The 26,884-nt window shown below is 32.5% G+C and overlaps 1 protein-coding gene across 2 annotated transcripts; it reads left to right on the top strand.

The window, feature by feature from the left end:
- The first annotated feature begins 371 nt into the window (after window positions 1-371).
- Window positions 372-26,167, top strand: LOC130449918 (short/branched chain specific acyl-CoA dehydrogenase, mitochondrial). Of its 2 annotated transcripts, none has more exons than XM_056788009.1 (7): window positions 372-602; window positions 9,572-9,722; window positions 12,516-12,616; window positions 14,563-14,769; window positions 21,086-21,256; window positions 22,957-23,265; window positions 25,207-26,154. In XM_056788009.1, the coding sequence occupies exons 1-7, from the start codon at window positions 582-584 to the stop codon at window positions 25,519-25,521; spliced, it is 1,275 nt and encodes a 424-aa protein (XP_056643987.1). In that variant the 5' UTR covers window positions 372-581; the 3' UTR covers window positions 25,522-26,154. The 2 variants fall into 2 exon arrangements, with proteins under 2 accessions (XP_056643987.1, XP_056643985.1); XM_056788007.1 differs by lacking the exon at window positions 372-602 and adding an exon at window positions 6,536-6,659 and having other exon boundaries at window positions 9,074-9,722; window positions 25,207-26,167.
- Window positions 26,168-26,884: the final 717 nt, after the last annotated feature.

Below are 26,884 nucleotides of genomic sequence, written 5' to 3'. Positions count from 1 at the left end.
TGTTAAATCTACACGCTTAATGAAAATGTGGGTGTCAAGATTAAAAAAAATGACATCTGTCAGAAAGGATCGAAATTAATAAAACAAAACGTATGTCTTTACTTAAAAAACAAATGAACGTATTGTAAGTATTTCCACTGTTAGTAGAATGACGTCAAAGATTAATTTGATGGACTGTACATCTTATGATTTACTATTAATATTATAAAAATTCACTCTCTTGTTTATTTGAATATTGATTATTGTAGCTAGAGATTATATTTCTATTTAAAATATACATTACTATTCTTTTTAACGAAGGGATCGAGTTTTTTACACAAATTTATAAAATGGTCTCATAAAAACGACGCTTGCGTCAATATGTGATCTTTGACTTCTAATATGTTAAACTTATTTATTATCTCCACATTGCGATATTCATAGATCAATAGTAAACAAAAATAGAGCCCAATTTTATTTACTGTTGAATAATTTAAATTTAGGTGCGCCTATGGCATCATTTATAATAAAACCAGTTGACTTTTAAAATCGAGACCATACATTCTTCGACTTCGGAGCTGAGTCTTAACAAAATCATCATAATGAATTCGATTACAAGACAGGTAATGAATTTTTAATAATATAATGTAGTTAAAATATAAGGCATACTAAAAAGATTATTTCACTTTCGTAAATTTTAATTATTGATGTAATCTTTGTTTGGTAAATGGAAAATTCTAAACTATAAATACAGTTTCGTATGCGTATGCATTATTGTCAAGAATCGTTAATAAAAATGTGTTTCGAATGTTGAACAAAATAACCACTTCTACGTATTTTTTCTACATTAGATAATTTTATGGAAAATTAATTGATTTATTTTAACATTATTTCTAAATTAATTTTATTTTTAATGTCGTTTTTATTAATTAACATCTTATAGAACTTTGTGTAATATTTCTGCTTGTGTATATCAATAAAAACATCTGCGGTATTTAGCAATTTATACAGTATGTTTTATAAATAATGTAGTTTAGGTAATTTGTTATTGAAAACGAAAACTTTTTGAGAATATATTTATATATCAGGTCCTGCATGTTAATGAACAACAGTCTTTTTTGATAACGAAACTGTTACGAAAACTAATAATATTGACGATTTTGTAAAGTTATTGTTTGATATATATTATGCTATGTTATTAGTGAAGCAAAATATTGTAGATTATAAAATGAACTGTTGCATTAGCATCGATAGTAGAGACCTTGACTTTTTAAATTGAAGATAGCCATGTTGTCACAGATGAAATATGGTTCCTTTTCGAGTTACAGGGTTTCATTTAAAAATTACAAACTATTTATGTTTGGTTCATTGAAATGGCATACAAGTCTTGGGACAGATTTTTGGAATTTTTTAGTTGTGTAAATTTACTTTGATATTTGTTACCATCCTTACGGTTCAAACCCATTTGTTCGTTACCAGATATGCTTGGAAATTACAGTGGAGTATCTTTTTTTCTTCTAAAGTCCATCACTCACTAGAACTAAAAAAATTCTTTTTGCTATTGTATCCATAAAAACAAATACTGTTTTCACTCCATCATTCTGAATAGACCTAGAAGAACTGCGTTCCTTGCGCATTAGGAAAAATGCTCAAAGTGATGTACAGTGAAGCATACAAGGTGAAACGATGTTATCACCAAACTGAGCTACATAATGAAAACATTGAAACAAATCGTATTGGTTGCTTTCCGGTTTGATTTCAGTAAAGACCCCGATAATCATTTGGATAGATTCGTCTCTTGTACTGGAAGGATTAAGATAGTTTACCATGAAAGTATTCATAACAAAACTTGAAAATACAGAATAGAAGTAATGCAAGGTGTCCAGAAAGGGTATCGGGTATTTGTAAGTTCAAGTAAACAAAAAATATTTATAAGCAATAAAAACTTTTATTGTTTTTTGATACCATATGAATTGGAAAATGATTTGAAAAAGATGATGTTATCCAAATGATGACCGTTACGCGTTGCTGGCACTCTTTTAAACGGAAACGAAAATTACCGATAACACGTCGACACAAAGCTCTTGATATTGCTGCTATTTCTGACCTGATGTTTTCCTTCAATTGGATTAGGTTCGTTGGATTATTTTGATAAATCTTACTTTTAAGGTATCCCCATACAAAAAAGTCAAGCGGGCTAATGTCGGGGCTTCTGGGAGGCCAGTTGATGTTACCGCGAAATGACTTTATTAGGGTATAATTCGTTCACAACTTTTATCGAGTCATTCGAGGTATTCCATATTGCTGGAACCACGTTCTTGAGTTGAAACCTGGAAACTCCTGCAACTCTGGGACCAAAAAACTTCGCAACATATCGCAGTAACAGTCACTATTCACATTGATTGCTCGGCCTCGTTGATCTTCAATACAGACGTTGAGCACTTACTATTGAATCACTGTTACGATAATACGCTCGTACGCAAAATGCGCGATGTGTCCCCGAGTACTGTTCCATCTTGACTAAAACTCCACAAAATGGCGGACGCCACGAACCCCTCCCCGCTCCCTTTTGTCGCTCCGTTTCGAATGTGGCGCGAAAACAAATACCCGATACTCTTTGTGGACACCTTGTAATGATAAAATACTATATAAAAGAATAAATATTTGACAATAAATAATTGAATGGGAGAAGAAATTTGTTAGTAATTAATTCGAGCTTGATTCTTTCATATCAATTTTTCTAATCTTCTTGAAATGGAGTGAATTGTTTCAATGGCTTCCCATAGCTCTTCTTGATTTCTGGGACGAAAATTCCTTTTGTAACTTTTTTTTACCAACGACCCCCATTAATTTTCAATGGGATTTGTATCAGGACTATTTGCCGGCCATTGGGAAGTTTCAATTTTGTTTTGTCGAAACCATTGTTGAATTATGCGGGTAGTGTGGACAATTATCATGTTGGTAAACAAAATAGTTTTAATCAAGTTTGATTTACCGATGGCCGATGTTTAGATTATTGAGTTGAACCTAGTATCAATTCTCCAACAAACGCTTTGCGATAAAAAGTTTTTGGTTCGTAGACAATATGCCATATTGGTGCGCTATACAAAATCTGGCTATGGAACACGCTCTGATTTTCCTCTAGATGTACTAGTACCGCCAATGTTTAACATTATACTCGCCAGAGCTGAAAGAATTCTCTCTTCTTTTGCTATGGACTTCTCTACGTGCTTTTTAAATCTTAGTTTCGTGCCTAGCTGAACGTCTAGGTACTTCACTTCTTTAGTAGGCGTACCTTTTACATTGAGCCATAATTGCCCAATTTTCCTTTTATTTGATTTTTTTTCTGAATTTAGCTCTAGACGTTTGTTTTTAAGCCAGTTTCCCACGAGTTGCAGTGCTATGTTCGGCGACGTCGTCTGCGAAGCCAGTTAGTGTAACTCCTTGTGGTATCCCTATTCTAAAGAGCCCATCATATAAAATGTTCCACAGTGTTGGGCCTCGTTGGGAATGTGTTGCCACGATGCGTTATTAAAGACTTTTCTAATGTCTATGGTTATGCATGCACGTCAGCGGCGATGGGTAGATGAACAGGCCTCTGCTTTCGCGGTTATCCTGCAAAACTTCTCCCCATCGAGAATCTGTCTACCTTTCCTAAATCCATACTGCCATTTCGATAAACCTCCGATATTCATACTGAATATACTGTTTATACCAACATTCACGATTATAGTGTCTGACACGCGTTTCGATAACCAAATTATTGTCTTCACAAACTGAAGGTAAATAGTTTTCTGATACGTATTTTAAATAGAAAATAATATAGACAATTATTATTTTTTAAAGTAAATATTGTTAGAAATCAATCGACGAACCAATATTTTCCGATATTTATTTTGAAACCCGGTCAAAGAGTACGATATCTTCCGATGTGTACGTTACGATAAGAGATTTTTATGTGTACACAGAGGTTAATAACTAAGCAAAAAGGGAATTTATTACTTCGGGGCTGCTAAATCCTCGGATAGAATAATATTTATTTGTATAACAAAGGAGGAAAGTCCTACTTCTCCTCCCGGGGAGAAAAAGGCGCTTTACTCCCATGTTATATAAGTAGCATGTTATAACTTGACTTTATAGAGGGTGTCTCATGTCATAATGTCCGTTTCGAATTTCCACTTTGTGTATTAAATAAGGATACATAAGAAAAGCTTCATAATTCGTTTAGTTCCCATCGTATTCTAACGGTTTATCCCTTTGAGACCTTGTTAAAATCATTCTTTTGTCTTAGATTCAAAAAATAAATAGTAGTATGATGGTGCAAGGTCCGGACTAAATGATGGATGCTGTAGAAGTTTCATACCACCACAATCTTTTATCTTATGCTGCGTAACTTTCGATCGCTTTCGGTCAACTAAACTTGGATAAAACCTCATACATTCGCATCATCTATCCACAATATACCTCGGCGTTGATAGCTCGATCTTCTGTGATCATTTCGAAATACACTAATCCTACGTAATACCATTTGACATACAATAATACCTTCCGAATCTCGAATAATTCGTATGGTATCGTATGGTATTCGTATGTATGGTATCTTTTAAAGGTCCAAGTGACTACGTTAATCGCCGAGTACTGATTTTCTACTGCTTCTTTTTTAACCTTAATATCCCATCTTTAATTTCACATATTTTTCTTAAAAATTTGTTTACAATATACGATTGTCATATTTATCGCATTATTTACTATTTATTATAAAAACTTTCTGCGTCGTTAATAAACAAAGAGGAAATTTAGTTTTCCCCGACAAAAGCATGGGTTTTTGGTTATTGTATGGTACATAGAAATTTTCCATTTTAACGTTTGGAAACACCAATCAACTTTAAACAAGCAATATTTCTGTTTGTATTGGGTTGTATATATATATATATATATATATATATATATATATATATATATATATATATATATATATGTATATATACATATATATATATATATATATATATATATATATATATATGTATATATACATATATATATATATATATATATATATATATATATATATATATATATATATATATATATATATGTAGCACAGCAGGCCCATGGCTTGAAGTCTCTCTACTGCTTTTCTCCAACTCCTTTTGTTCACGGCTGCATTGCGCCAGTTCTCTAACTTGTGTCTTTCTTACATGCATCTAACCAATTTCTTCGTGGACGCTTTCTTCTTCTTTTTGCGCCTTCTTCACTTGTTAAGGTTTTTTGTCACTTTTCCATTCTGGCTATATGCCTCAACCAACGCCGTCTTTTTACCTTTACTATATAGCGGATCTCTACCTGACCATATAACCTTTCAAATTTTCAAATTCAAACCATTCATCTTGTTCCACTCGTATCCCTCCAAACACTTCTTTCCCCCCATGCATTCAGCCTGTTTTCCTCTTTCTTTCTGGTACAACTGTCCTGTAAATTAGATATCCTGGAGATATATTTAGACTTTAATAGGTTTCCTGGAGCTTCAACTGTTTTATTGCCTCTTGCCAATCTCTTTTCTCTGCGATGGCCTCCTATAGTCGGGTCAGTGAGTTTTCCCGGTTTTGCTCCATTTTAGTAAGTCTTGACGAATATTCCGTGCTTGCGCACCACCCCTGAAGTAGGGCTCAAGATTTTCAACATTTGACTGCTGCAACCGTCTAAAATAGATCCATACACGGATTCAAATGAATTTCAGATATTATCGATAAAATAATACTAGAAGTGAAAAGGTTAATACTGTAAATCATTCGTTGGGATCGTAATCTATTATCTCTGAGAATCACCTCTAGTAGGAAATTAAACAACACTGTTACGGATAACGGGTCTTTTAAGCCTTTTTTTGTTTCGGAAAAGGTTCCTTCTATGGCTATTATGTTTTCGATTTTGTTTAGTGACATTTTCACCAATTGTATTAATTTTTTAGGTTTTCCAAGTTTTGCCAGAGCTTGTGTTTTCCTAATATTGGATCATATGCTTGTTTTAGGCCGATAGATAACAGCTTCAAATTCAGTCCCTACTCATAGCTATCATTCTGTATTGTCCTATTTTCAAACCCGTCCGATTGTTCGTTTAAGTATTTGTTTAACCTGTTTCGTATGATAAATTTGCTTTCCACAGATTTTTCGATTAAATATATATTTTTCCAGTTATTCACAAAAAACCGTCTGAAAATGTGTCAAAAGATATTAACTTAAAGAAGAAACTTCGTGGAACAAAAGTTGTTGGCCAATTTATCGATTTTAGATGAAAAATTGCTCATTCCAAAAAAGGGGTGGCATCCAACGTCAGTAAAAAGCATCCCCCGGCAAAGGGTAGATTTTGAAATAGACAAATCCAAAATTTTGGGATAAATACAAGGGAAAATAGTCATTGACTCGACAATTTGTTCATTCATCTTTATTGGCATCTGCATCTACTCGATCTCTAGTTAATTTTCTTGTTGTGCCGTGTACAAAGCTTTTCTAGCAGTATGAAATTAGATATTCAAGGCAAATTAATTATTTTAGGTATCCAAATAGGCCTATTGTGTTTGTTAACTTACACCAACAGCGGTCATACATCCTCGAAAAGTCGTTTTAAACATTCTACGAAAGGTTTATGACATTCCAAAAGGACAACAATTGATAATAGTAGAAGTAAAATGGGTTTATATACAATGCTTGTTTGATATTTAAGTCGGGTACTAAAATAAGAGAGTCTCAAAATATATATATATATATATATATATATATATATATATATATATATATATATATATATATATATAACGTAAATAGACCAGTAAAATGTACCTGCCTGTGAGGAAGTTTAGTTTAAACAGGGTACCAGACGTGAACTGAGCCCGTTTTGTACCCCATTCGTTTTTTTCGAATGTAGAATAATTTTTCCTTTTTCGTAACGAGTCTCATTATTTAATAGTCAGACTTCGTATATAGGGACAGAAAAAAGATATCCACATGCAGTTTTCGCTATTTAAATGTTAATTGAGTTTACTTCTAGAAGACCTACCCTGTAGCATTCAGCTTGTTAATTAAATTGGTTAGAATTTATATATTTTGTATTGCTGGACAAAAGCTCTTTGAAACAACATCAAGTTTATAAAAATTAGTTCAGCAGAATCGGATTTACAGACATTTTTTCATAACAGTTCCCACTCTCCCCCAACTCTTTACAATTGAATTAAGCTCCAACAAGTCTTGTAATTATGAATTTTAAATGTAAACCTAAATAATTCCAAAGTTAGAATGTAAAAATTTTAAAACTAAAATTTCATCAATCTGTCGACGTTAAATAAAAATTGAATAAACGGTAACAATTGTATAATGAAATTTGGAAAAAAGTATGTCAAATATAGTAATTTTTAAAACGTTTTTATCAAAAATAGCCAATTATACTTTATTAAATGATAACAGATAACGACGAGCAGCTTTGATTATAAATAAATAAAATTTCAAGGTTATCACAAATAGTAACAATAAAATAATATCAAAACGTTGATTGTGCAGAGCATAGTAATCCAAAAAGAACACCAACGTACCACAGATAAAAATTAATTAGATATCTAGGTTGTGTTTCATATATTTTGTAACATATTTATACAGGGTGTACCTATATTATCACATAATTATTGAAACTAATTTATCTATCATATTTATATGAAATGACAGATGACTTGAGAAATATGGCGGCCATTATAGTCTATTTTTATACATGACAGAGTAATAAAACATAATTTATAATAACTAATATAGTAATTTTAATAGTATATTACGTAACAAGAGTTGTAAGTAACCCATTATGAACGAAGTGAAAAATTTGATAAGTGCGTCTCGTGTAACGAACTATATTTTTTCTACGCCCACTCATAGCATGCTACTTAAGAAAACGTGTCCTATTTTTAAAACAAATTGCATAATGTGCTGCCTACATTTAGGGGCATCACTCTTTCAATCTAAATCTCGCTCATGCTAAAAGTTTTTGTTTTTTAATTGAGTAAATTTGTGTAAACAGACCAAATAAAGTCTTCGTGAATGAAAATTTGATTGTAACTTAATAAAGCCAAGAAGTTTTAAGTTTACTTGCATTTTATTGTTAAATGTCATTTACAGAAATGGGGGTAGAAAAAATATTATTACAGAATAATCTAAATGTTTCCTAAAATTTTCATAAATGTACCTGAACTAATATAATTTATTGGTGTTTTATAACCATAAGCTGTACAGAACAATATATAAAGTTTTGATAAACCAAACCGTGTATCAAAGATTACAAAGTCGTGTCGTAAGTATCTACTTTATCATCATCATCATCAAGCCTTTCAATCCTTTGGATTATGGCTATAACTTATAGCGCTTTAAAATCCTTTTTTGAGGTGGATTACTACTCGTTTTCTAATTTTTGTTTTCTTTATAGTTTATCGTTTGTTTTGGCTGCTTTTGTTATTATTTACCATTCCTATCGGTTCCGGCATTTTGCCCTCCAGTTCTTTATATTAAGTGCTATAATGTTTTTGTTTTTTAACAGATTTTTGTTTCTTAAAAAGGCTTGTTAGCCCTTTCCTTTATCCTGTTTCTGGTTGTTTGTCCCAACGTTATTCCTACATAGTTAAAGGTCGATACTTTTTCAAAATTATATTTGTTATGTTTCAGTTAGTTTGCTCTCTCTTCTGGTTTTCCCCCTAATTCATATATTTTATTTTCTGAAGTCAATAAAAACTGTTTATATTTCTCCAACTAACCTACTTGCCAATGAATGTTAGAAATTTTGTTTTATTTTGATTTCAAGCATCTTTTCTCAACAAATTTCACCCAAAATATGATTGTAGTTTGTTTCATATAGTAAAGACGTTCAAGTTGAGTATTCTTAACAGTTAAATTTAGCTCCAGCTTGCAAGATGCAGTCTAATATGATAATGGAACATTTTCATGGGCTGAAAATTGTTCCAAATCATTTACAGACAAATATTTATATAAAAGTGTTGATAACCCAGTTGAATTAGTTTGTAGTACTCTTGGTGTTGAGAAATCTACGACTTACAAATTCATTACAGAGGAAGACTTCCAAGAAAAATGAATGTGTTCTTTTTCTGAAAATGGATAAAGCTATTGTGATACGACAAGATGATAAGGATTACTTCGTTGCAGATTATGAAAATTATTAAAAGAAATAAGTTTTATTGATGTTTGGCAAAGAAAATAGTATCTGAGGACTATAAAATAAAAGAGAAAACAAAGTAGAAATATTTTTAATTTAGATGATACATGGATAAAATGAGGGATATACACAATATAAATTTTGGCAAGCTAAAACTGAAGACAGACTTTTTCAAAAAGTTTATCTACTGGTTATGTTAAGTTGAAACTGTATAAAAGCAAAAAATTATGATTTTCTTATTTTCCTTACCCGTGTACGGTGGATAAGGATTCGTAATACATCGTAGTCAAATCATGCGTAGTGCATCAAAGATCAGAACATGATCAGAGCACACTACTGGAACAAACCTATTACTTGGATTCTTCAGCATCTAACGGTTTGTTCACTATTCCAGATTGCAAGAAATGTGAACAAATTTAGTAGAAGAAATGCGAGTGTTACAACAGTACACCGTCAACAAACTCAAACTGAAGAAGCAAACAGCGTCAGTAGTAGACTTCCCTTAACTCATTTGAGTGAAGATGAAATTGTTATGAAAGAAACAGGTAAGTTTGTCACATTCTGTCAAATCCGATGTTATCTAATAGAATAATACTTTTAATTACTATTTACATACATGTTTGTAAGTTAAGCTACAATATATCGATACAATTTTGATTTTGAGCTACATTGTCCTCTACACACATCTTTCGAGAGTTTCGAGATATGGCAACACTGATGTGAATATGTCAAATTTGACATTACCATCTGTTGTGACTGTCATGGCGAAAGCAGTGTCATCGTGAAATTAGAATAGTAATAAGATGGTACCGCGCCTGCGTAGTTTGCAGTGACTTTTATTACTTCACTTTTTTTTTCATGTTGTCGAACCTTGCGTCAGATATAAAAACTACTGTCAATAAAGTCAGTATTCATCCAATTTCACTGTTGTGTTCGTCTACGAGGTCTAATACAAGGTGTCCAAAAAGAGTATCGGGTATTTGTTTGCGCGCCAAGAAAGGGAGCGAGAAGGGGTTCGTGGGATCCGCCATTTTGTGGAGTTTTAGTCAAGATGAAACAGTACTCGGGGTCACATCGCGCATTTTGCGTACTAGCGTATTATCGTAACGGTGATTCAATAGTGACTGCTCAACGTCTGTATCGTGCGGAATATCGTACACGCCACGCCACGCCAAGTGACGATAGCATTAGGAAATGGATCGGGATGTTCGAGAATATAGGTGCAACAGTTAAAATTCAAAACTCTGGTCGCCCTCGTTCGGTTCGTCGAAATCCATCTTTATCCATCCGAAAGCGAAGCCAAGCGTTATACATCAAAAAATCGACCTTACATTGGATTTTAAAAGAAGATTTGCTTTTAAAAGCCTATAAAATTCAATTGGTTCAAGAATTGAAGGATACGGACTATGCTAATCGACTGAATTTTGCGAACGAAATGATGCAGCGATTTAACAACTTTGAAAACGACGAAACAAATTTTCACATGAATGGTCATGGTTAATAAGCAGAATTGTCGGTACTGGGCAGTGAGAAAGCATGAACGACCCCTGCACAGCCCAAAGGTCGTTGTTTGGGCCGCTATGTCTGCTAAAGGAATTATTGGTCCTCATTTCCATGAAGTTCAATGAGGCCGAGCAATCAATGTGAATAGTGACCGTTACTGCGACGTGTTGCGAAATTTTTTGGTCCAGAGTTGCAGGAGTTTGCAAGTTTCAACTCAAGAACGTGAATCCAGCAAGAAGGGGCCACTTGCCATACCTCGAATGACTCGATTGTGAACGAATTATTCCCTAATAAAGTCATTTCGCGAAGGGGTAACATCAACTAGCCTCTCAGAAGCCCCGACCTTAGCTTGACTATTTTGTATGGGTATACCTTAAAAGTAAGGTTTATCAAAATAATCTAACGAACCTAATCCAATTGAAGGAAAACATCAGGTCAGAAATAGCAGCAATATCAAGAGCTTTGTGTCGACGTGTTATCGCCAATCTTCGTTCCCGTTTAGAAGAGTGCCAGCAACGCGTAACGGTCATCATTTGGATAACATCATCTTTTCCAAATCATTTTCCATTTCATATGGTATCAAAAAACAATAAAAGTTTTTATTGCTTATAAATATTTTTTGTTTACTTGAACTTACAAATACCCGATACCCTTTCTGGACACCTTGTACCATCATTAAGATTGACATTTTTAATTGTGAACAAACTCAGAACGCTCTGTCATGCGAGTGCTATTTGAGTTATTTACAGATACTTGAAACATTCATCTCGGCCAAAAGATAGAATTAAATCGAGAACATTTTCATGCGATGATTCTCTATGATTTTGACGCACTTCCCTACAGGATAAATTTCGTTCAAAATCAGCTGCTCTGCCAGAAAACATCGATATCTCGAAATGAAGCGAGATATCGACAAATTTTATTCTTCATTTTCGACTTATTTTGTGTCGATTTACAAAATGGTCAAATCCAGGCACCACGGAAATCGGACTCGTGCCACGTAAACTGATACTGACATACCGTGAGATTGAGTTCCACTAACATATATTCAATATTGCATGAACATAGAAGATTTATACACATATGTGTATATATAAGCATCATTTGCTCCCTGCTTTAAGGGTAAGGCGGTGCTGCTAATCCATTCTGCTAAATGAACATTGAGGTACGTCCTGCATGCATGTTCGCCAATGTTGGATCGTTGTTCATTTGCCCACGTACATCTTCCAGCATTACCAGGTAGCGTAAAGAACGATCGGATATTTGAAGTTCTTCCACCGCCACATTTACCATATTTTCATCAGTTGTTTCGGATACCGTTCATCCAGATCGCGGCGCGTCGGCAACAGAGTCCGTTTTTAACAATTCCTGGTACGTCTTTCACACAGTTAAATTATCTGGTAGCGGCGAATACGACAATTGTTGTTACCATGACACAGACACAACTGTTTAAAGCACGAACATGCTTATTCTTATTCTTATTCCGATTTTTCGAGAGATTTGGCCGACATATGCCTACCTATATATAATTGGCTGTTCAATATTACGGTTATCACTTATTTATATCTGTGCTTCGAGACATTAAATAAGGTCGTACCAATTTGTTAAAAAAAAAGTTACCAAACCGATGAACGCGCGTATTTCAAATGTACCATGCGGTGCAAAAATTTTAGTGTGTTCATTAACTTCCTTTCCCATCATCTCCCAGTATGCTTGCATTATATGGAATGAACATTTTCACCAAAAACCAAAATATTATTCATTAATTTGTCATGTGGTCCATTAAATCACCTAATTCTTTATAAACAATTACCTGAATATATTTATTTTTCTAGTGGCTCGATTAGCTCAAGAACAAATAGCTCCGTACGTGAGGGAAATGGAAAATGAAGGAAAGATCAAAGATTCAGTTTTGAAAATGTGTTTCGATAGCGGGGTAAGTATTTACTTTTATCACTGCCTCATTACTTGTTAATAACTTCAAAAGTTAGATTTAAAACTAGATTTGATTCTAGTGCCTCTACGGAATACACGGAAAGAAAGTTTGGCAGCTGTTTCAGTATTTTAACAATCAAAAACATGTTGATTGGTATTGAATAAAACTAAAACTTAAACTCCTCCATATTTTTGGACATAAGCACTGCATTTTTGCATGGTGTACCATCTTTTATGTTTGAGCTTTATTAGAAGCAAAGATAGCTTGAAACCTCTTCTTTCACATCTTTGTCGGTTGTGAAATGCGTTCCCACATGTTTCTTCAATTCAAGGACGAGATGATAATTACTGGGGTCGATACCAACGTTGCCTTTTGTTGTGATCCGTCAGCATTTTCAAAACCTACCTTGTACAAATCGACAAATCGTATTTAAAGTTTAGAAGATAGATACATGCAAGATCTAGTAAAAGCAATGTTATGCATAAAAATTGCAATTCTATAAGGAAAACTATAAATATAAATAGTGTCGGATTTCATTGTTCATTTTGTTTATTAAATAATCATATAAAAATAAAGCTTTTGTTTTCGAATTATAGCCCAATGTATTCAACGGCTTCAGCCCAATATTCAGCAAACTTTTTGTGACCTTGGTAAAACCATTCTTTGCGCTTAGATGCAAAAAATCTTCGCAATGCTTTTTCAAAATCTCCTTTGGATTCAAATTTTTTTTGTTCCTGTTATTTATCCACTTCATTTTTGATTTTGAGGGGTTTGGCAGGTACACACAAAATAAAAGGGTTAATTTTGGTTCGTGGTATCCATTCATATTACGCACAAGTTATAATTCTAGGGAAAATCCTAGTTACTTTTGGTTTGGAAACAACCAAATGTTAGTCGAATCAGATGATTGATTGAAGTGCGAGTTTCTTTCTGATTTTTGAAGCTGTTATTTTTTAATTTTACTTTCAATTTGGAAGGGTTTGAGAGTCACACAAAAAAAGGGTTAGTTTTAGTTGAAGGTCACTTTTGTTGCATACTAATTATAATTCTAGGAAGAAATCTGTTTACTTTTTGCTTAGAACCAAGCAAATGTTAGTGAAATCAACTGATGGATTGAAGCACATTTGAAAAATCTTCATCGTTTTCAGTGAGAATCAAACTTTTTTTATTGCTACGTGATTTCTTAAACTCACTTTTAATTTTGGTAGCTACAAAAATATAGGGCTTAATTTTGGATTAGTGATAACCATTGCTAGCAAGTATTTTTTAGGAAGAAATCTAGTTCCTTTTTTTTGTCTGATTGATTGGAACACTTTTATTTTCTGAGGAAATCTAACCTTGTATTTTGATGATCTCTGCCATTTTTTAACTTTATTTTTATTTTGGAAAGGTTTGGTAACCATCCAGAAGAAGATTGGTTTGGGTTTGTGGTACCTATTTTTATTGCTTGCATTTTACTTCTTTTTAGGAACAAATTTAGTTACTTTTTGTTTAAAAACCAACCAAATGTTAATCGAATCATCTGATTGATTAAAAGTTAATTTCCTGTTGAAATCTAACCTTGTAGTTTTGTCCTTATGGTCATTTTTACTTTATTTTTATTTTGGAAAGGTTTGGTAACCATCCAGAAGAAGATTGGTTTGTGTTTGTGGTACCTATTTTCATTGCTTGCAATTTACTTTTTTTTTTAGGAAGAAATCTAGTTACTTTTTGTTTAAAAACCAACCAAATGTTAATCGGATCATCTGATTGATTAAAATACTTTCGTTTTCGGTGGAAATTTAACCTTAAAGCGTCGTGGTTTTTACAACTCTAATTTTAACAGTTAACTTTCAATTTGGAAGGGTTGGTTCTATATTCAAATAGCGTTCAATATCTATCATATTATTACATATCATATCTCGTACCATATGAGTAGACCTAATTTTTTGCCTTTGAATTTTTAGCTTATGGGAATCGAAATAAATTCCGATTATGGAGGAGCTGGATGTAATTTCATGACAGCAATAATAACCGTAGAAGAATTATCAAAAGTAGACCCTGCCGTTGCTGCTTTAGTAGATATCCACAATACTCTAGTTAACACTGTATTCAATAAATGGGGTAATCAAGAACAGAAGGAAAAGTATTTACCAAGATTAGCTACAGACACGGTAAGATAATTTTCATTTTCATCCATAAAATAAATAAACAATAGTATGATTACCATCAACAAGATACTACAGAATCCTTTCGCCACAATCGCTTTTACAAATATGTTTAAAATTTTTTAGTATAATTGTTTTAAAGATAAATGAGTCGATGGGTTTTTTGAATAGCCCTGTATAATACCACTCTAAAGTATTTGGCGGCCTAGAAAGTTATATATCAAAAACATTACATAAATCTGTAGAGATTTTGTGTTTATTTCAAAAATCGTCTATTCTAGTTCTTGATTGATTCATAAAGCAAGTTATTCTTGATAAAAGTTCAAAATTCGGCTACTTAATCACTAATTGTTTCTCGAAAAATGACCAGCTTTGAATAAACTAAACAGAATCACAGTCTTAGAGGCGATGCTATATGTATCTACCCTTCACCTCTTCTAGTAAAAAAAGTTGGATTTGAGTCGCTCATGTGCTAATTCAGACACAAAAATTTAGGAAATCTGACAGCTCACCTAAGGATTGCAGGATCGGTACAACTAAAAGCAGTGATACACCAATGGACCGGATCCATAGCAAGAACTGGTGATCAATAACCGCCAATCATTGGTCAATAAAGATCTTTATCAAGCTTTATTAAATGTATTTCTTTGGTATACAGACCAAACTGCGAGCCCTTCATATCACTAGGAACTTCACTCACCATTTTTCAGGTAGAGCTGCTAACAAAAACCAAAGTAACCATAATGTGGCTATCAGGCCGCCAGGGTGTACCTAGTAATAAAGAAAAAAGAGGCAACGACTTCATAGTTAACACCAGAGCTCCAGGTACATAGCATGATGGACACAGATATGGTAATCAATAATGATCTTCATCAAGCTTGAAATGTATCTCTCTGGTATACAGTTGATTCAAAACTAGCACAAGCAGCTGAATTGGGAATTTTCTAACTAAACCGCCAGCACTTACCATTTTTCAAACAGAGTCCTAGCAATAACCAAAAAGTGTTTGAATAGGAACATCTCTAGAAAGTACACTTACAATCTCTCCGTTAGCCAAACGGATAAAACTAGAAAGCAGTGATAAACCAATTGATCAACTTCATAGCATGATGGACAACGATATTCTATCTGAAGTGGTGATCAATAACCACCAATCATGGGTCAATAAATATCTTTTTCAAGCTCGAAATGTATTTCTTTGGTACACAGACGTTCTAAGCTAACGCAAGATGCGGAACTGGGCATTTAAGGACCAAAATGCCAGCCCTTCATATCACTAGGGTCTTCACTCACCGTTGCTAACAAAAACAAAGTAACCCTAATGCGGCTACCAGGATAGGCCACCAGAGTATAATACAAGGCGAAAAGGAAGCAGACAGCATTGCCAAAAAAAGGCAGCGACACCATACTTAGGACCAGAACGGACCAAAATTAGCACAAGCAGGGAATTTTTGAACCAAAACGCCAGCACGCACTATTTTTCAGATAGAATGCTAGCAATAACCAAAAAGTGTTTGAATAGGAACCTCTCTAGAAAGAACACTTACACTCTCTCCGATAGCCAAGCGGCCTTGGAGGCCCTAAAGGCTACAAAGTGCACGTACAAGTTCATTGAACGCGCAAATAATGCTTAAGTTTGCTTCAAATATCGGAAAAACTTGGAGCTAGCTATGGAAGTATCCGATCAATCATCATTCACATATTCTTTCGATTCATCAATAGTTTTTTGTGTTTTGATATTTTTTACTTTGGACGTCCAATATTTGATAAATTTATTCCAGATCGTGGCAAACTACACCAAAACTTTTTGTAAATTGGATGCTGTTCACTGTAGAACAGCTTTCTATTCAATGCAATATCTTATTGACACATAAAAATATTTTTTCTAAATCGACACAAAGCAAAAGTGCATTGATACGAGGGTTTCCTTTTAAATTTTTACAATCGGCCAATAGATGGCGTTAACGAGTTTGTTTGAAAGAAATACGCCTTGAAGGCATTGAAGGTTATAGAGTACACGTCTAAGCTTGCATGGGAGTATAAACAAACTCTAAAAGCATTAGGAAATAGAAACAAAGTAATCCCAATGTAGTTACCAGGGTATATCAGTCAAGGCGTGAGCAAAAAGTTGTGATGATTCTTTATAAAGTACTAGAAAAGACCTTAAATTAGTGGTTGGTCTTCCGACAGACCACTGCTTCGTCAAATACCACGTTGAGATGATAGGCTTGGCAGAGGATGACATCTGCAGATTTTGCAAGCAAGCCATAGAGACAGAAGATCATTTACTAAGATGTAGAGTCGTGTACAAAATATTCTTTTAGGATTTAGGCCAACCTTTCCGAAATTAATAATAATATTTCATATTTTCGTATGAAACTGATATTTTATCAAAATTTTTGCTCTTCTAGTGTCAATAATGAAAACTAGTTTCTTTCTATCTCCCTATAAATATAATAGTAGTCAATTTATTAATGCAAAATTATATAGGTTCATCGACATCGGTACTGTGTAATAATTTATGACGGAATCGTGATTATTTCGTTGCAAAGTTCAATTTTAAATAGATACAAAGAATATTAATTGCAAGTTGTTGCTTAATAAGATAAGATATACTACAAATACGTCAAAAATAAATCGTTACTTTTATTATGAAATTTGAATGAAAGACGTTTTATTGTACGAGATAATTCAGTATTAAGATTAATTATTTGGTAATGGATTTAAGTGTATGGCATAGTCTGATGAAACTTGATGCGGGATTATGCATTTAATTTGCGCATAAATCTAATCTATAATTTTTTTTCTTAATTTCTACACCTTTTTTGATGTTCGTTTTTGAGCGACATATCTCAATAAGTGTCTGTATGCACTCAACATCTCTTATGGATCGACTCAATACATTTTGATCAATTTTTTGGGTTTTTCAACGCAACTCCTTTCCAACTAGAATCTGCTCTAATAAATCTCCTAACCTAACCAAAATTCTTTAAAAACTACCTAAAAATGTCATTAAAATGATAAAATTCATTTATAAAGCAATACTCAGAACTGGTTATTTTCCAATTTACTGGAAATTAGCTGAAATAATCCTCTTAAACCTGGAAAACCGGCTGAAGAAGTTACTTCCTATAGAATTATCAGTTTTCTTCCAATACTAGCTAAACTCTAGAACAGATTATTAAAAACTAGGATAATACCCGTTCAAAATCAAAACCAAGTTATTCCCACAGATCAATTTCGATTCCGAGAGGAACATGCTACCATCGCGCAAGCACAAAGAAAAAGGAAAAATATGCGAGATTTAGAAGATAGAAAATACTGCTCCAATGTAGGTCAGGTCTTTGAGACAGTCTGGCACTTGGGTCTCCTTTACAAAGTAGTCTCACGGTTGCGCTTGTTGTGTATGAGTAAGCAAACACGGCTTTCATCACGCCGACAGCTTTCTCATGCCCAAAATTTAATGTTGAGTATGACCTATGCGATGTTTTGAAATGCCTATCACTTCAATACGATATCGTAGTTTTTTATCTTGATTTCACAGCATCCAAACGCTTTTTGATTTCCCTGCTCGTTTTCCCTTCCAAAATGACTGACGGAATTTCCCCTTTTTCCATTTTCCCAAAATCCACGTACACGCCCGCTTCCACATGCACTCCAAACAAAACTATGATTCCGATCAGGATGAAATTTTGACAATAGCCGTCCATGAGTATAAACTTTCTCTTCTCGCTTCCTTAGTCATTAGGGTCGTAATCTCTTTGGAATGTCTCTATTTCCTTTTTTTATTATCTGATTCCATATATCTTCAGTCTCAATTTGAGAGGTCATTGAGATGTAGTAGTTTCTAAACGCTTTGTATACGTGAGATTAATCTCATTAAAAGACCATAACTCAATTAAGATTTTACCCACTGATTAAAAAGTGAATTAACGAATTAAAAAGAAAAAAATATTAGTTAAATAACTTCATTCACAACTTTGTAAAAACTGTACTCTTTGGATGTCAAGACTATTAAGAACACATTATGTACATGCTTTCTTAAATACTAACTCTATCGTATACAAAAGCTATAATTAATTATATTTAAGGTCATTAGAGCCACATCAATACAAAAATAAGGGTGAGTAATTTGATAAGTTAATGAAACTTCAAGTGTCTAAAAGACATATGGAATCGCTTAACTACGAGGTTGGTTCCCATCAGGTGACGGTCAGTTTACAAGTCACCTTAATATAAGACAGAAACAGATCTTGAATGGCTCCCATCAGGAGTGGCGAGATAATTTATTGAACCAAGAAAACCATTTTGAAAAGAAAAAATACTCGGTTAAAGATTTTTTCTTTTGTGACTAGTTGACTGTTTTTTCAGTGTATATTGCATAGAAATGTTTCTTATGAAAACTAATCTGAACAAATTTTTGAAATTGATTGGATTTACTTTTTTTCGTTTCTAAAATTTTGGTATTTGCCGTCCTAGGCTTGGGCCTCACAGGCCTAGGTGTAAATTCATAACTGAATACAATATAAATAAAAATTTATCACACTACACGAGCCCAAGAAAATATATTCATTAGACCCACTTAAATAGTTAAATACTAAGTAAGTACATTCAAATTGACGAACTTCAAGGTTAACTGCATCTATAGAATCATTTGTTATTGTTGGAACAGTGGCGTGTCACAATTTTTTACTATCGAATTCATATAAAAATTATTTTTATCCATGTTTTATAATCTACCAATCATACGTCTGCTTACTTGACCTTAATAATCCCCGTTATTCACGGCAGTGATTAATGAATCATTAATCACTACTGTCAGACGCTTCTTTGATTTAGTTAAATCATATAGTTTTGCTTTATAATTTTGTGTAAAATACTGCTAAATATTTAGTGCTATGCACATAAAAAAATTGTAAAAAGTAAATTTTCCTTAACGAGTTTCGAACCCGGGACCTGTAGTTTTACTGCACGTAGCATTAATACTAACCTGTCAGACACATTGAAATTGTTTTTCGTTTTTGATTAATTTTAAAATTGATGTACCTTTTGAAGTAATATAAATTTGACTCAAACCTGTTAACATTATTGTATGTTTAGATTTCTCAGTGTTTTAACATTTTATGTCAAATTTGTTAGAAAACCAACTGAAAATGAAAGTGACTTTTCTTCAACACCACCAGAAATTAGAAAAGCTGCTTTAAAAAAAAGCCTCATTAAATTTATTTATGGCATATTAATTTTGAACCAACAACAATATTTTTTAAGCTAATATATAGATTTTTGTGTTAATTATTATGTAGATATTATACGATTATTATCATTTTTGATAATTATTTACTCTGTTTAAATGAACAATAATATATTGTACGAAATATTTGCTAGAATAAAATAACGTAACAAAATTTTTCAACAAAAATATTTAGTAGTCGTGGATAAAATGTAATATTGTCCTCCCGTATAATGAATTATTTATTCGGTGATTTATGCCACTCGCTAACGCTTCATTATACACTTGTGAATAATAATATACTATTAAACTTTTATTTTCTTTTAATACGTCAGTAGAATAAATTCAATGGATTATTATTATTAGTTATTAAATTAATTTTTATTAATCTACATTGATATTTACTCCTGCTCATTGATTATATTATAAATTAAATTTTTATGTACACGATACCTAATTTAGTTAACCCCACTTTTGTGTGTTAACGAAAGTAATGAAAATTTTGGAAAAAAATCCGGAATGTTTCGATTTTTATTTACTAGAAACTTTAGTCTATTTTTATTAATGAAAATTATAAAATTTTTTATACAGACTAATCTAAATGTTTCCTAAAAGTTTGATAAATGTACTTGAGCTTGAGTTTTCGAACTTTTATTGGTTTTTTATGACCATAAGCTGTACAAAACGTGTATTAAAGATTTATTTCAATATTTGGGAATAGAGGTTAGAATTTTTGTTTTCTTTAATTCCAAGAATCTGTTGCCAACAAGTTTCACCGAAATTACGATTAAAGGTTTTTCCATTTAGTAAGAATGTCCAAATTGTGTATTCTCAACAATTTAATTTCAACTTGCAAGGTTGTGAATTGCGAATTATAGTGTGATTTTGGAAAATTTGATCGGTTCTTCAATGGTTGATGAAAAAACATTATTATTCAATTGTTTTAAATAATTCACATTCAAACATTGATGTAAAAGTTTTAATGACACAGTTGAATTAGAAATAGTACACTTGGTGTTAAGAAATCTACGATTCATAAAGTAATTAAAGAAGAGTTTCAAACTGCACGTGAAGCTCCAGCTCTTTTTTTAGGTTGCAAGTTTCGCTCTATCAGAACCATCATCCGGGTCAGATGCATTCGCTTTGAGGACCACCGCCAAGAAAGACGGCTCCGATTACATTCTTAATGGATCTAAAATGTGGATATCAAATTCTGACGTCGCTGGAGTTTTTTTAATCATGGCTAACGCTAATCCATCTGCTGTAAGTTATCAATAATTTTCACAAATATTTGAAGATTACTAAATTTAGAAAAATTTTATCTTATAAATTGCCAATGATATTTATTAAATCAATGTCTATTTATAAATTGATGATTTTTAATTTTTAAAAATAAAATATGTCTTGATACAGATTTCTGAAAATAATGGTAGGAAGATAGCTACAAATTTCTATTGATCTACATCATTAAACAATTTAGTGGATACAGTTTCAAATCATTTTTTTTTTAACTTAAGTCAAAGGTCTGTAACAAAATATCTGTAGCTTCCATTTTAGCAGCTCAAGTCTTAGCTTTGTAATGAATATTCTATGTTTTTGAGTAATTTTTTTTTATAAATAAAAAAAATCAAACGAAAAGGAATCTGATGCAGGATTTCTAGACCGAACTTTTCTCATAAGTTCATCCCATAAAGACTCGATAGGTTTTGAGTCCGGGCTACCCGCTTGTAAATCGATCATACTGCCGTACGAAACCTGCAGTACGATCCCCTAAATATTTTTTTATGTATCGGTTCGCTGTTAATCCCCCGCTCCACCGCCAGTGAATAAAAACTAACTCGGTTTTGGCCTCAATTGAAATGCCCGCCCAAAGCATCCAGGAACCTCCTCCAACAAACACGTTTTATTTTATGCAATACTGCGCGAATCTTTCTCTAGGTCTTCTCTAGACTCGTCCTCTTCTATTGCTACCATGCAGTTACACTTTTCTTTCGACTCAGAAGAGAACCGAGCCCCAATTTTCGTCAGTTCAATTAATATCTTCTGTGGCAAATCGTAGACGGACCGCTCGGTGTGCTGGGGTTAATTCGAGGCTAGTAGCTGGCGTTTTTGGGTCAAAGTTAGCTGCCATTAGTCTTCTCTTGATTGTTCAGCCTCTCACAGCCATTCCTAGCGTTACTTTCAGCTCTTGCTGGGCTTGATCACCAGTGAGGGATTGATTTCTCAGCGATGTACGGTCATTTCTCACGGATTTTTCCAGAACCGTGTCTTCAATGAAAGTTACCAGTAAACTCTGGAAACAGCAAACTGACTTATATTCAGCGTACTGGCCACATCTCACTGACTCCGGCATTGTCGCAATAGGAAGACCGTTTAAGGCTGCTTTTGTTATTATTTTCCATTCCTTCCGGTTCCGGTATTTTGCCCTCCAGTTCTTTATATTAAGTCCTCCTCTATTTCGTTTCTCCAAGTTTTTCTCGGCCTTCCCCTTCTCCTTGGCCACAATGAGATCCATTGCGTTATTCTTTTGATCATTTAATTTCTTCTCATTATATGCCCAGCCCAGTTCAGTCTTTGTGCTTTTATGTATCTCATATATTTTTCTTCTCCAGCTCTATTTCTTCGTCAAGTTCTTCTTCTCTTTTGCCCATTACTGTTGTTTCCATCGCACACGTGATTACTGGTCTTATTAGGGTTCTGTACATTTTCATCTTGTTTTGTTTGGTTATTATGTTTTCGTTTTTTAGTAGGTTTTTGTTTCTTCCATAGGCTTGATAGCCTTTTTGTATCCTTGCCTTTATAGATAAAGGTCGAACTGTTTCAAAATTGGTTTGCTCTCTAATAGTCTTATGATCCTCAAATCTAACGACTTCAAATTCCCAATGTATAGTATCAGATATTTATGTATGTATATGCAAGATAAACATGAGCCTTTATATTAATGGTTAATAATTTATTTCTAGGGTTATAAAGGAATCACTTGCTTCATCGTAGAACGTGATACTCCAGGATTCAGTGTTGCCAAACCTGAAAAGAAACTCGGTATTTCAGCATCTGGAACATGTATGTTAAACCTTGACAATGTAAGAGTACCCGAATCGGCTATACTGGGCGAATTTGGGAAAGGGTATAAAATAGCGGCATCAATTTTGAATGAAGGAAGGATAGGCATAGCGGCGCAAATGGTTGGATTAGCTCAAGGTTGTTTGGATCACACTATACCGTATACTTTGGAAAGACAACAGTTTGGTAAACCAATATTTAATTTCCAGGTAAGTAGATTTAATTAAAAATGTCACTCAAACATAAACCACTGATTTCATTTCATCGAAAATGTCACTCAACACATATTTTATTCATTGTATATTATCAAATTTATTAAAATTTCACCTATTATTGGACTTGATCACATACAAATAAACATAGTCTAACTAAACCTAGTCATTCAGACATAAAAAATATATTAAATTTCATAAAACAGATCACTCAAACATAAACCGCTCATTTCTTAAAAAAGGTCAGTCAAATATAAATCGATCATTAGATTTCATGAAAAATGTCTTTTACAATTAAACAAAGTCAAGTTTTGGTAAAACTTGTTATTCAAACGTAAATTATCAATATCAATTGATATCAATTATCAATTTTATAAAAAAAAGTCACTCAAACATAAACCGCTCATTATATTTCGTAAAAAAAGGCCAGTAAAACATAAATCGATCATTAGATTCAATTATAAATATAACTTACAAATAAATATAGTCAAGTTTACATGAACCTAGTTATTCAGACATAAATAATTCATTAAATTTCATAGAAAAGGCCACTCGGTCTTAAAATGTTCATTAGATTTCGTAAAAAAGGTCAGTTAAATATAAATTGATTATTAGATTTCATTAAAAATGTCACTTACAAATAAACATAGTCAAGTTTAACTGAACCCAGATATTTAGACATAAACCATTCAATAAATTTCATAAAAAAAGGTCACTCAAATATAAATCGATTGTTATATTTCATTAAAAATATCCCTTACAAATAAACATGGTTAAGTTTTACTGAACCCAGTCATTTATACAAAAACCTTTCTATAATATGACTGGCATTATAAAAAATATTTCTTTTTCTCGATGTAGCAATTTTAACTAATTTGTTTGGTCAATTTATACTGTTGTACTTAACATCAAGGTCATGATATCGAAATTCATTTACTCAATAATGTTTAAAGCAAGTTTGATTATGAAGTAATATAATCTTCCTTTGACATCCAACAATATTTCAAATATTTTTATTATCACAAATAATTAATAAATCATGATTTTTCAACAGTGGAAGTAGCTAGAACATTAGATTATCATAAGCTATAATTTTAGTGGCTGTTTCTTAAAAAACGTTTAACTCATTTGGTATTTTAATTTACGTACCGCAATATAATTTAGATGGAAACAATAAATTTGATATGAAGTGACTAGAATGAAAAACCATATTTTTTCGAAGTTGAGTTTGATATTGCTTCTCATAGATTTTTTCATGCTGAATCCAGTACAACTGTTATTTTATAGCAAACCCCCCCACATCCTAGTGCATTTTGAGGTTAGAGTTGAGGTTTAGTTATAATATCCGCCAAGTCTGAAGGCAGTTTCGCAATTTTCAGTTTCAAATACCGCCAAATCTAGAAACTTGTGGCACTTCGAGCTCAATCCATTAAAATTTATTATGCTAAAAAATAACATTCTGGTCTAGGGTGAAGTATTTCGTACTTATTGTTGATAAGGAAATTGATATAGATATTATCTGATCTAGTATGACAATAAAGACTTTGTTTAATTTTTACAAAACAATTTTATTTTATGATACTTTGCAATAATTAAAGTATACAATTAATATAGTTTTTATAGCTCAACCCTTTTGCAGTCTAAGCGTTTTTGTTTCAAATTCCGTCAAACCCCAATCTTAGTATCAAAACCCTACAAGTCCAAAGAGTTTATTTTAAATTTTTCTAAATATTTATTACTACTACTATTTTGGGGATCTCGATCATACATCGTCTCTGTTATAAAGTAAAAGTTATTGATTTTTTGTCAAAAAAATTAATAATTTTTTATGATTGGTCTGTTTGTGACAGTTTTTTCCACTTTTTCGAAAATTTCTTGAGATAGACTTTGATTCTTGGCGCCTCATATAAAATGATAGTGAAATTTTTGCTTTTTTAGGGTATGCAATACCAAATAGCAGAAGTAGCAACAGAAATCGAATGTGCCAGACTCTTGACTTACAACGCCGCTCGTATGGTGGAAGCTAAAGTTCCTTTCATGAAAGAAGCAGCTATGGCTAAATTCTATGCGGCTGATATCGCACAAAAAGCTACCATAAGATGCATTGATTGGATGGGTGGAGTAGGTTTCACTAAAGATTTTATACAAGAAAAATACTACAGGGACGTCAAAATTGGTAGTATATACGAAGGAACTGCTAATATGCAGTTAAGCACTATCGCAAAGTGTATAGAAAAGGAATATAAAAAATAATATTAGAAATCATAAATTAGACTTGTATCGAGTCGTATTTTAAATGAGATTACATCTTCTATAATTAGGTCTTTGATAATTTGATTTTAATTTGTATCAAATGTTTTGAAAAGATCATTATTTAAAAATTTGAATGTTTAAAGCTGTTAAATGTCCAAATAATTTGTTGTTGAGAGTATCAATATCAAAATAAACGCTAATTTAATAAAAAAATTGATTATTCTGTAAGTAACTTTTGAGGTATTTTTGAAAAACTGTGTAAGTATTAAGAAAATATTATGAATTGTTTGAAAAACGTTTCTTTTAGAATTTACATTGCAAAATTTTATTGTGATATTAATTATTGAAACTGTACTTTAACATAAACTGATGTCAACTGTACAATTATCTTTCAGATTCCTGAAATACCGTGTACACACATTGTACTTTTAGAATTTGGGTACATTTAATAAATTTTTTACTTTTATTGTTTTTTCTTCATAAATACCAAACAAATAAAAAAAAATCGTCGTAAGAAGCTTAAAATAAAGTGGCTGTTTGAGTATATACATACAGGGTTGTGCTGAACCGATACTTATTTTAATGTTTTTCTAATTTATTTGTACGATTTTTATTCGTTATATAATAAACACTGTCTCTTACGTTATTAATTTATTTAAATACTATACACTGCGATCGAAATCATCCTCGCGAAGTGAGTTGCAGCATTATAGCAGAGACACACTTGTCATGCACCACTCCGGTATGAGTTCTTTTCGATTTCCATCTCTGGCTCGATACATTCGCCACTCTCGATTCAATTAAAATTTCCTTTCTCCTTTTTTTAATTAATTGTGTTTACGCCTTAACTTTGTATGTAATAAGTACGGATTATAATTTAATCTGTATTGTACCTTTGACATTTAATTCCTTCGCCACTTTTTTCCAGATCATATCTTTGTAGTCAGCGTTTTGGTACTGCTCATTTGTCTGGTTATACAGTACTGGATACTTCCTCGCTTTTTCAATAAGTTTTTCCGGTTTTATACCCGATATTATTCCCAATTTAGTAACAAAAAATAAACATTCCAACAGACACGCGTCCTGCAACCGTAAAACGAATAGACTGCACGATCGGTGTTCTAAAAAAACTGCGTGTATTCTACTTAAAATTAAACGAAATATAAAAATACAAATATAAAATAAAATAACGTAAAAATTAACAGGTTATGGGCCCAGGACATTACTAATACTAACCAAGGTTACTAGAATAATAGAGGGTTTGTGACAATAACAAGATGCGCAGTAGACAAGTGACGTCACAGGTTCTTCACAGCTGTGAGAACGGCAACAAGTCTCAATAAATTCGTTAGTTAGAAATATA

This window comes from Diorhabda sublineata, chromosome 10, assembly GCF_026230105.1.
Source record: "Diorhabda sublineata isolate icDioSubl1.1 chromosome 10, icDioSubl1.1, whole genome shotgun sequence".
Taxonomy (NCBI): domain Eukaryota; kingdom Metazoa; phylum Arthropoda; class Insecta; order Coleoptera; family Chrysomelidae; genus Diorhabda; species Diorhabda sublineata.
This window is presented reverse-complemented; position numbering and strand designations above follow the sequence as displayed.

Coding starts and splice junctions, on each gene's coding strand:
- LOC130449918 (XM_056788007.1), top strand. CDS start 9,497: ATGATCAGAGCACACTACTGGAACAAACCTATTACTTGGATTCTTCAG. Junction 9,723..12,515: donor AATTGTTATGAAAGAAACAG/GTAAGTTTGTCA, acceptor TTATTTTTCTAG/TGGCTCGATTAGCTCAAGAA. Junction 23,266..25,206: donor AACCAATATTTAATTTCCAG/GTAAGTAGATTT, acceptor TTGCTTTTTTAG/GGTATGCAATACCAAATAGC.